General features: G+C 27.9%; 2 protein-coding genes and 1 pseudogene across 6 annotated transcripts; 2 read left to right on the forward strand and 1 right to left on the reverse strand.

The window, feature by feature from the left end:
- The first annotated feature begins 304 nt into the window (after nucleotides 1-304).
- Nucleotides 305-6,159, forward strand: LOC107167551 (uridine diphosphate glucose pyrophosphatase NUDT14-like). Of its 5 annotated transcripts, XM_015516650.2 has the most exons (8): nucleotides 329-448; nucleotides 1,931-2,154; nucleotides 2,214-2,398; nucleotides 2,507-2,617; nucleotides 2,695-2,738; nucleotides 4,594-4,658; nucleotides 4,722-4,935; nucleotides 5,617-6,159. In XM_015516650.2, exons 4-8 carry the CDS (start codon nucleotides 2,537-2,539, stop codon nucleotides 5,852-5,854), a joined length of 642 nt encoding a protein of 213 aa, XP_015372136.1. In that variant the 5' UTR covers nucleotides 329-448; nucleotides 1,931-2,154; nucleotides 2,214-2,398; nucleotides 2,507-2,536; the 3' UTR covers nucleotides 5,855-6,159. The 5 variants fall into 5 exon arrangements, with proteins under 5 accessions (XP_015372134.1, XP_015372137.1, XP_015372136.1 ...); XM_015516648.2 differs by lacking the exon at nucleotides 1,931-2,154 and having other exon boundaries at nucleotides 305-448; XM_015516651.2 differs by having other exon boundaries at nucleotides 327-448; nucleotides 1,931-2,402.
- Atg6 (Beclin-1-like Atg6) lies at nucleotides 5,866-9,448 on the reverse strand. Its single transcript, XM_015516646.2, has 8 exons — nucleotides 9,093-9,448; nucleotides 8,866-9,023; nucleotides 8,337-8,488; nucleotides 8,214-8,268; nucleotides 7,374-7,561; nucleotides 6,973-7,246; nucleotides 6,164-6,378; nucleotides 5,866-6,082 (listed from the first exon to the last, which is right to left on the reverse strand). The coding sequence occupies exons 1-8, from the start codon at nucleotides 9,202-9,204 to the stop codon at nucleotides 5,974-5,976; spliced, it is 1,263 nt and encodes a 420-aa protein (XP_015372132.1). The 5' UTR covers nucleotides 9,205-9,448; the 3' UTR covers nucleotides 5,866-5,973.
- A 1,083-nt stretch (nucleotides 9,449-10,531) lies between these two features.
- LOC149056881 (uncharacterized) lies at nucleotides 10,532-11,280 on the forward strand (annotated as a pseudogene).
- The last annotated feature ends 809 nt before the right edge of the window (nucleotides 11,281-12,089 follow it).

The raw sequence follows: 12,089 nt of genomic DNA on the forward strand, positions 1-12,089 counted from the left end.
AAAATAACATTTCACTATTTCAGTCATATCCTCAAAATACTATATTATATATTTATATCGTTGTGGGAGTGGTAGTTGTTCGTAGCAATAAGTTGTGGTCTAACCACTCTAACCCCACTGCGACTGACACGTACAACTATGACGTAGCATCACTAAATAGTAAATAGTCATGGTGGTAAACAGTAAACACCTACTACAACCAGTACAACCACAGAATATATGAAATAAATTTCATATATTCTGTGCTACCACACTGATCTCATTATAAATTTATACTTTTTGATTATAAAGAACAAGTTATGCGTCGGTAGCCGCGGCTTTGTAGTTTGTATGGCACAACCGCGGTCAGATATTGTTACAGTGATATGGTTCGGCTATTTACCACTAGATTGGCGCTGCTAGTTAACCGTGCTCTAAAATGAATTGTCAAAAATCGTCCATCAAAAAGGTAATTACTAATTAGGTAAATTGTAGAATATAATTGTGGCGAAACGAACCTAAAATAAATAACCCATAAGCAAACTTACAATTTACACACTCACCCACCGACTTGCCGGCTATAGCCCTATAACCGCTATAGGTACCTATTATATATTATACCCACGGCACCCACCCATCCACAAACCTTAAAAAAATCGAGAAGCAATCGTTTCTCAAACACCACGGTCGTTTCGCCACTGTTTACAGCTAGTATAGGAGCTGAGTCCCGCCCCCTAATTTTAGCACTATACGTCTATACTATATACATATAATACAGTTATATATTAATACTATAATATTATATTATAATATTATAATACTATAATATTATTATAATCATGATAAAATGTTTGATTTTCATAAATAAATAATTTAATAATATGAATTAAGATTAACTCATTGTTCAACTTATTAATTATTGTATTTATTAGTTGATGCATTATAGCCGTATAAACAATAACTACCTATCTATGAATAAATCAGAAGAGCTTAATTGATTACCTACAAAATAAATATAATACCATTAATGTTATGATTTTAGTTTTCAATTGTGCCTATCTAATAGTGTGATGTTAAATCCTAAACTCCAAGTTTATTTGAGTGCACAATTATAATGTAAAACACAATTAGTATTTAAAACTACTAACTACTACTAGTAAACAAATTTGGTAAATTTACCAACATGTGTTATGTGAGTCTGTTTCATGAAAATATAATATGTACTTTTAAAAAAATGTATTTACTTTGTACCTACCACACAGAATAAAGTTATACTTTTAAATACTAAAAATACTAACATACACAAAGTCACTGTCAGTCATCACACTTAACTGATTACTAAAATAAAGATTTTTTGACTCCGTATATTGTATAATCATTTGTGAAAATTATGAAAGCCCCCCTACCAACTAAATCTTAGGAACCAGTCCTAGTGAACCTAATCGTTGTAGTGAAATTATAGAACATTTTTCTATTTCAAAACTATGCAGAATCATATATTAAATTACCAGGCATATTTTTTCGAACAACTATTATTCAAGCATTTCAAACATAAGCCGCGAAAAACAAAAATGTTAAATAATCTAAAATGAATCAAATTATTTTTTAAATGCCATTGCCAATCTCTTAAAAATATATATTTAAATGAATGTCTAAAAAAAGATTAATACTTTTTATATTAAAATAAAATAATTCAATTAGTTTGATGAAAAATATATTAATATTATCAACATTTTGTTATACTTGTTACTGAGTTGTTATAGTAGGGTCTAAATAAAAAAAATGAAGGTCTAAAATTATAGTAGGCTACACTCAAAATGTAGGTCTATAAATTACCTATGAGGCTATGAAAAAGTTTATTAATTTATAAATTAAAAACTTAGTCTTAATATGGTTTGTAGTTTGTATTATAGGAATTATTAATGAATATGTCCATACTCCATACTTGCAGCGCTCGGCGGTTTGAAGAACTACACCACTGTAACAAAATCTGACCGAAAATATTCCTTCCGACGTATAACCTGTTCTTTAAAATAGTGATATCTATTAATATTTTATTATATTTATCATCATCGGTGTTTACCACAGAATAGATATCTATACTAATATAGTATAGTATAGATATCTGTGGTGTTTACCATGATAACGGTTGACATGGACACACATTAATACGCGGTACCTATTGGCTATAATAATAATATAATATTTTGTTTTTATTTAATACGGTATTACAGTGTGCGGCGACAATTATTGATATCCGAGTATGCCACCGCCACAGTTTGGGATCGATTAACGAATTTTATAGATTTTCTTTTTCGTTAGTTACGTTTCATTTTCCGTCCCGATTGGCCATTAACTGGATAGAGAGTACTTAAAACCTCAACCGTCCGCTCTACGCCTGAATTATCTCGTTACGCGGGTAGGTAAATTATATAATAATTATATTTATTTTATACATAATGTACCTATGTTTTTACATCGTTTCGGCTGCTTGAATATTTTGTAATTTTGTTTTTCGTGTTTACAGATAACTACTCGAAACCTGTTTGAAATAACCATGAAGCCTATAACCGATGTCAGGGTCGTTAAAACCACAGAATCGGCATTTATTAAACCGTTTTCATTGATATTTAAACAAGTACACATCGAAATTGATATTTTACTTAGAAATTATTAGCTGCGAAATATCAATGCATTTTTTGTTTTTCTATTTAGGGAGGAAATGAAATAAAATGGGACCTAATAGATAGCCATAATGGGTAAATATATTTAATATAATGCATTATTTTAGGGTCCTATAGACATTACTAAAAAAATGTTAACCTAATTGTAGTGTACAAAATTTGAGTACAGTGCATAAATGAAAATATAAATGCAATTATGTTTTAAATGATGCACTTATAACAATTATTAATAAACGTAGGGTAGTCAATTTTTAATTATCTACAGACTACATCACAATAAAACGTTATCGATCTAGTCATCTTGAAAACACTATATTAGATATAATTCATTGAAGAAAAACTAAAAAAAGTTACTAGTTATTACAGACTATAACACACTTTTTAATTTCATATTACACATAATTTTAGTCCCTATGAATTTCTATTTCTAACTTGAGAAGATCAAAATATTTTTCAATGTAATTTAACAAGTTAGAAAATAAAATTAGTTAATTAAAAAAATATCTATTTAATAATATATGTTTTAATTATTTTAATAATTTATAATGATGAATATAAGAAGCTCAAATATCTTACATCATACTATCTAGTAAATGATTTTGCTTTTCATTTTATAAGTATTTATTATGTGAGAAATACTAACTATTAGTTAAATGACTCATTAAGTAGGTAATAGAATTGTTTTAAAACCAAAAAATACAGTATATTCAGGTTTAACTAGATACCCTTTATATTGTTTAAATTGTTTAAGCATGCTAAAAATTATGGTGAAGGTTTGTATAATGTATTAATATATGCACTAAAAATTAATAAAATGAGCTAAAAATGTTTATAAATTCTCTAAAAATTTAATAACATTAAAAAATGCAAAATAAAGTGAAGTAAAAATTTCACATTTAAAGTATCTTTTACATAAAATTAATTTTGTTCTAGAACACAAAAAAAATAATAATAATAATGATCTTTGCATTTAAATACTGTCCTTACTTATGAGGATAACTAAATCAGTAATTCCTATTAATTATACAATTTAAAATTTTCACAATTTATTTTCAGTGCAATTAAAAAGTTATTAATCAATTATTTATTATATATTACCTATTTTTTTTTTTAATTAATAAAAAAAAAAATATAGATAATATACACCTACTAGGTGTCACCTAGGTACCATTTTCAATGGTCTGGTTATATTTTTTACGGTAATTGTCTAATATGCTACCTACCGCTACTTCGTTGGTGTAGTATGCTACCTACCATAAAATAATAACAAATTAAAACAATTTATTACTAAATAATTTATTTACCGTTTCAAGTACTTCATATTTCAATACGTCATTATATACTATTTTTTTATAATATTTCAATTCGTCATTATATATTAATATATTATTATACATCATATACTATTTTTATATCATTCCAGAAAACTTCTAATAAATCGTGTTGGATATTAACGAACCACCACCATTCTTCTATTAATTGTCGGTCTAACAAATCTGTTGTTCTTCGGGTTTTAATTTTATATTTAATTTTAACATGTCTCCATATGGCATATACACTCGATCGTTTGTGTTTGGGCGCGTTGTAGGATCAACAAAACACTCGGAATGATTGACGGTTTCGTGGTGATAATCTATATCTTTTAAGGTACTACTCGCCATTGATCTGAATAAATAATTAATCCTAGTTCTATTTCATTTTGTATTATTGGTAAAAAAGTTGACCAACTATGGTAGGTAGCATACTATACGGCACCCGCATACAGTATTTTGGTAGATACTATTTTATGGGTAGGTAGCATATTAGACGAGTACCTTTTTTACTTTTAATGCCCAAAATAAAATAAATATAAGAATATTAATTTACATCTTTAAATTATTAATGTAATTACCTATTTTTTTATCTAGCTGGTTTTTTTTTTTATGTGTAGAGTGTTTGTGATCATTTACAACAGAACCAGAAATACATTGGTGTGCGTTAAACAATTTAGACCCGGTAGCAATTGTACATTGATTGGTATATTGTATTGTATTGTTGAATGTTTATAATTATTTGTAGGTGTCTACTATAAAAGTATACCTGAATCTGATAGGCCAAAAGATGGACCTATTGATACTGTAAAATATCCAACTAGCATTGGATTGACCGTTGAATTTTGTGCTGGCATTGTAGACAAGAACAAATCTCTTGTAGAAATAGCTGTTGATGAAGTTAGAGAAGAATGTGGCTATGATGTCAAAGTGTCAGATATGGAAAAAATCATCAGTTGTAGGTAATGTTATTATAATTTTTTCTACTTTAAAAATTAAAATATACCTAGTATATTTATACTTTCTAGTTTCTACCATGGTATATTAATAGTGCATTATTAGACCACTATTTTTATACTACATCTAATATCATTGTTTTCCTGTTGACAAATAGACATTTTATTATAGAAGTAATGTAGTTTAAATAAATTTTTTAAAATTAATCCATTTTTATTTTCACTAATTGATGAGTGAGTGTGATGTTTATGTAAAATATATTTATCATTTTTAAGTATCAAATAATCTTAAATAAAGCTTTAAATAATGTTTTTACTACAGCTCGAACACATTTTCAATAGCTATTTAAATGTTCAACTACTTACCCATGTTTACGCGTGGTCTCAAACAAATTATTGGAGGACATATTATACATCAAAGGTTGACAGGCATACATTTTCTCATGTCTAGACCTTTTTATTTATTTATTTCTACACTAATCATTATAAATCACCTGATGCAATTATTTTTAGTCAGTTATTAATGAGGGATATAAAAATAAAAGCTCAAATTTTGTTTTCTATACAGACAATTAATGTTTTATAAAATATAAAACGTTTATTATATATTATAATTTAATAATGTATTAATAACAATAAAAGTTGAAAGATAAACCATTGAATTGTAATGATTTTTTTTATTTCTAGAGCTGCATTAAGTACAGCTGGTTCCATTATGACATTTTTTTACACCGAAGTGACTGATCAAATGAAAGTTTCTGATGGAGGAGGTCTTGCGAACGAAGGAGAAGACATTGAAGTCGTAGAATATACTATACCACAAATCAGAGATATCATCACTCAATCTGAAGTTTTAAATGGGTCGTCTAGTTTTCTTTTTGGCTTAATGTGGTTTTTAACCAACAAAATTGTTTTGAACAATTAAATTAAAACCAATTACATTGTTGATTTAATATTTAATGAGTTAAACATTTATATAAAAATTATAAAATAAAAATTATATTATTTTTCAATTTCAAATTCATCATACATTTTTTTTTTAATTTACATTTCGTGGTTTATCTTAGCAGATACCCAACCTAAACCCCATTTTAAATTAGTAAGCATGAACTTGAGAGCTTTTGTCCAACCTTCTTCGGAATTCAATTGTATTCTAAAATGACAATATATATTATAAATATTAGTGCTCAAATAATAATTTATATTTTTAATAAATGTAATTAAATTTAATTACCGGATATTATATGTATTGCCAGTTGCTGAATCTTCTATTTTTCCTTTTTCCATCCGATACGGCAGATGGAATCCAGAATTACCTTTCTCAACTTCTTCTTTGAATTGCTGAAGACAGTCTAAAAATGCAACCATAGCTAAATCAAATTTTGTGTTCCAGACAAAACGTATGCCACCTTGGCCATACAGTGGCAATGTCTTTTTCTCGCCTAAGACCTAAAACATTAAAATTAGTTAATAAAATGTATTTTATTTGGTACCAGTCCAATTTATGACCAACAATGAATTATTAATAATGAAAACTTATACACATCATATAAGAAATTATATAGCTTTGGATTTTAAACTAACTTTTACTGAGAAGTAACCCACCTAATGATGTACATAGAAGACTCAAAAGGCAGTGGTCTAGAGACCTATTAAGATAAGAATATAATAACTAAAAAGTATTAGGTCTGGTAACAGAACTCAGTGTCTGCTTATAAATCTATAAATGATAATATCCTATCACTGACTATTATTAACTTAACAAATGTTCATGTTATAATTGTTGTTACTTTATATATAGTTTATACATTGTAATTAGTTTAAATATAAATTTTATAATTTATAATTAGTACATATTAATTAACTAACAATTAATTTACTTCAAAGAACTTGTCAAAAATATGAATTCAGGAATATTGTAAAAAAAAATATTGATATGGTTAGATAAATGATCGGAAGTTAATGTTTTCTATATAAATAATTATTAGGTAAATTAAATTTTTTCTTTCAAATAATCTTAACAGAATATTTATAACAACTTACTTCAACATAAGAATGATTTCCATAAGGCACAAGACGATATTTTTCAAATTTTAAATTCATATATCTAGCTAATGACACTAACAGCAACGTGACTTGTCCCCAAGCTGCATTTATTTCTGCCCAATCCACTGGAGCAGATGGCAATCTACCCAATCTTAATTTGTTAATAGTCCCAAAATGACCATGATGCCATATGTGAAAGGTAGCGTTAAATACATTTGTCTTTCTGAGCTTGGCCAATTGTGAAGTGGTATACATTATTTGACATTCAACGCTACAACAAATATTGTACATTTAAAAAATATAAAATAAAATTATCTGATTTTAAATTTAAAATAATTTATAAAACTGAATCATGTCAGTATTAAAAAATCAAAACTCATTCTATAGTAAAAACAAACCTTTTTTGTTTATCTTCAATAAGAATACAATCCCTTCGATGTTTACTGTATTCTTTCCAATACCGCTCTTCTTCTTTAATTAATCTTTCTTTTTCTTTCTCTGCTTCCTTTAGATCACAATCTAATGCGTTTTCAGTGTCTTGCAAGTTTGCTAGTTCACTCATTAACTTTTTTTCTTCTTTCAACAACTATAACGGTATTAGAATTTTTGAATTCATTTTACAGTTGGATATTAACTATAAGTTATAACAATTGAATTGTCTGGTGCAAGAACCGACTTTCTTTATATTTTCTATTTTGAAATAGTTTGGAATGTATAAAATAATACCTAGTCATTGCACCAAACTCAGTATACCAGGCATTTTATTTATATGATATTAGCGTATCTAACAGATAAAGATACCCCAGTTATTCATCAAAATGTAGACAAAATTATCCTTTAAATTATTCTTCAAAAAAGATTAAAGATATTCGTTTCTTGCAACATACTCTTTGCTAATAATAATTTATTATTTATGGACACAGTAAAATTATGTATCTTTAACCATATCAACAAGTTAAATACATTTTTTGCTAGTTTTTACATTATTGATAAAAAAATAAATATTCTGCCAAGTACTTTTTTAAAACCAAAATTAGAATTTTTTTTACATTTTAGATAAGCAACTTTAAGAGGTGCACCACTACCCACCACTGCTGTGCCAAGCTATCCAACAACAAATGTTCGTATGATATCTATTTTTAGTGGACTTTTTCATGAACTTTGTTACCCATTTATTTAATTTATTCTCTATTCACTGCTTTTTTTTTTTTTTTTTATAGTATATATTTACTACTCACGTCTTCCAACTCTTTGTTCAATGCATCCATGTCTTCTGGTTCTTCAGCAGAAAGTCTAAATAATGAATATAATGTTATAATTTAATAACCAATAGTCTAAATTATAATAAAAATGTTACAAACTCTTTCAAGTAATTGCTATAATCTATGTAGTCCGCTTCAGCTTGTTGTAGCTCCTCTTCCATCATGTCCATCAATACATCAGTGCACTCATCGCACAGTGGATGATTTACCTTTGAATTTCCAGACACAATATCGAAAAGATTAGCTGCCACCTACACAAAAGAATATAAAATTATTTTAATATTATACATAAAATACTAAAAAAAAAATATCTAATGAGAAATTGTAAATTGATTTTTTTTAATGAATCAATATTCAGATAGATTGATGATGAAACTATCCTCATATAATTTTCCAGGTGCAAGTCCAAAATAGTAGACCAATTCTTACCTTAAATGTTTTTCATTCTTGCTTACATACTGCTTAATAGCAAGGACATGAATAATTTGTAGTCACGTAGGACAGGATATTAAATTGAAGTGGGGACTACATTATTATCTATCGAGGGTAGTGAGTAGAGCACCCTTGAAATAACCATTAAACATAATCTAACCACACATAAGAACTACAATGTTTACATGTAACTAACCTTCATTTGATGACTAAGAGTCGGTGTTTCCCCTTCGCCCAACAATGTGAAACCATTATTACCACTGGATGAATCATTCAAGTGAAAACCAGGTATTATGTGATCAATATGTTTTGCCTGAGACTCAAGATCTACTTCTGGACATGCGACGATCGGCACTGCAAACAGCAACAACAACCATTAAGTACACCATAATGAGATCAAATATTAATCAATTTAATACTTACGTGACAATTCAGCAACAGTGTGTTCACTGATGCTGTTGAACGAGCTGTCCAATCGGATTGGTGAGAAACATCGTTGGCAAGCAAAACTAACGTTGACGTTGGTGTTCGACATATCAAATTGTATTACCTCACTGGAAGGACTTCAGAACATCACTCGTAGTGACAACAGTAGTGTAGAGAATATAAACGTGCCCGAGTAGCCAAGTATAGAGAACGGCGCGCAAATTAATTCTTGAGAAACCAACAGCATAAAGAAAAGTTTGGACTTTCAACGGTTAATTATTTTGCGCACAAAAAAATATAAGATCCGTTAACATTATGGGTTAGTGATAGCACGACCAAATTATGCAATGTTATTCTATAGAAGCTGTGCAAATGTGTATTACTAGCGCTCTGGGGTGATAATGTCGGCGTTACTTGGTTCTTTTAATCTTTGAATTATGATTGAACAATAAGTTTTATTCGTCCTATAAAAATATATAATATGACTGCTTACTTTAAAACTCATTTTACAGCGTTAATCATACTTATTAGTTATTGCCACATAGCTGTGACAGTTATTATCACGGCTATAGATATGAATGATTGCACGGCAATTACAATTTTTTATAGATTTCTATATTGACTAGATAAGTAACTCTGGGCATTAGCTTCACTGAAGCCAGGTTCCACCATTTTGTATATTTTTTCATGGTAAAACTAGAATCTGTTCAGCTTTCTTTTGAATGTTCATTTGAAAATCAAAATGCTAGAACTCAAGTAACTTCTCAAGATGTCTTTCGCGGTTTTCTTAATTATCTTACATCTACCTCTGATAAATCTTGGTGCCCAGCATAGGCGTTTCTTAATTATCTTACATCTACCTCTGATAAATCTTGGTGCCCAGCATAGGCGTTTTGTTTATAGCGTTTTTCCAAATTTATATAAACTATTACAAGTAGCACTTACTATTCCAGTAAGTTCTGCGTCATGCGAAAGATCGTTTTCAGTAATGCGGCGAATAAAAACATGGCTTAGAAATTCTATGACTAATGATAGATTTGAAAATCTATCATTACTTCATATTGAAAGGGACTTAGCTAATATTATTAATTCTGAAGATGTTCTTAATATATTTGCGCAAAAAAGTAGACGTTTAAACTTGATACTGTAGGTAATAATTTCCTATTTAAAATGTTTTTTTTTTACACTTAATTCAATTATAAAATATGTATATGGTATTTTATTTATTTATATTAAACTTAAATATATGCTTATATTTAGTTCTTTTTATATTTTATTCCTTTAAATTTTTCTTTAGTTAAATTGTTAGTACTTATATATGTTTGTACCCAAATTATAGACCTAGCCCCTTCGCTGAAATAATTCACAAGAAGTTCCAGCAGCATCATTGATTCTACGAGGAAAAAAAGGCTATAGCCCCCTCAAAAAAATCAACCATGCTACGCCTATGGTGCCCAGATTCAAATAGTATAAATTCATGCTTATCTTGTGATAGATTTCATGGATTTAATTCAATAAAAAATGAAAATTTCCTCAAAGACTTGATTGGTACTGCTAATAAAGTGTTCGGCCTATTATGTTCAATGCTACCACAAGTGTGCAATAGTTCCACAAGTAAAAATGATAGACTATTAATGTTTCTGATAAAAATAAAACACAACTTAACGTTTTCAGCAATTGGTGTTTTATTTAATATAAACTGTACTTCTGTATGTAGAATTTTTATCCAGTGTTTAGAAATAATAAGCATAAAAACAAAAAATTCAATTTTTTGGCCCAGTAAAAGTACAATTAAGGAAACTTTACCTGAAAGATTTAAAAAATTATACCCTAATACCTGCCGTATTAAAGACTGTACCAAAATAAAAGTCGAGCAGCCACCCAAAATTGAACAAAGGTGTGTATAGCCGTATAGGTATGTATTCTAGGTACAAAGGCTGTTATACTGTAACATTTTTAGTTGCAATCACTCCCAGTGGAGCGGTATCGTTTATTTCAAAATGTTATGGAGGAAGAGCTAATGACTCATTTATCGCCAATGACTTGATTTTTACCCAAATTGGAACCAGGGGATCAAACATTAGTAGATAAAGGCTTCCCAGGCATCAAAACCAATAGTGAAAATTAAAATTCAATATTAGACATGCCTCCTGTTACAGAGTTGGGCGAAATTTTATCTAGATAATTATTCGAATAAATATTTATTCAAATACAAAATTACTCGAATAATTTTCACAACGATTAATTCGATTAATTTTCGTTTACTTAATTGATTATTGATTAAACTTTGGTTGGTAATTTTACACACGCAAATTTCCCATATAATATCTAAATGTCTAATCTATTTATACATTTTTGTACGGAGCTCAATATGTAATAAATTAGTTGCAAAAATCTTTACTTTTCTGTATTCTGTCCATTTGTTACTATTAGATTGTTCCAATGTGCTATTGAAAATAGATGTAACTTCTTTTTTTTTCACTACAAGTAAAAATGAATGTGTTTTAATGTCATTGAAAAAAATTATGTTAGCAAGGTTTCATTAACTTCTATAGGCACCTACTGAAAAAATAAAATATATGATATTTAACATGTTTAAAAAATGTATCTGATTGTGGATGATTAAAATACATATTATGCATAAATTTGAAAATGGTTTATTAAATTATTATTTTTAAATGTTTATAAAACACTAAATACAACACAATTTTGTGTTACATATATATTTTATATTCAACCATAAAATATACAATTTAGTATATTATTTAAGTAAAGTAAACAGATTTTAAATGTTCGAATATATTATTTGTTAATTATTCAAATTGCTTGTATTTACTAAAAAAAAAGTTATTTTAAATGATTACTGAGATTGTGAAAGCTAATTGCTACCATGGTATAGCTATGTCATCGATGAACGCGGTAGATTTCTAAAAACTCTAAGACTTTATAAATATTTTTAATTACTTATATAATAATATACCTATAAAAGTATAA

This window comes from Diuraphis noxia, unplaced genomic scaffold (assembly GCF_037042655.1).
Source record: "Diuraphis noxia isolate RWA-SAM2 unplaced genomic scaffold, SU_Dnox_SAM2 contig0003, whole genome shotgun sequence".
Taxonomy (NCBI): Eukaryota; Metazoa; Arthropoda; class Insecta; order Hemiptera; family Aphididae; genus Diuraphis; species Diuraphis noxia.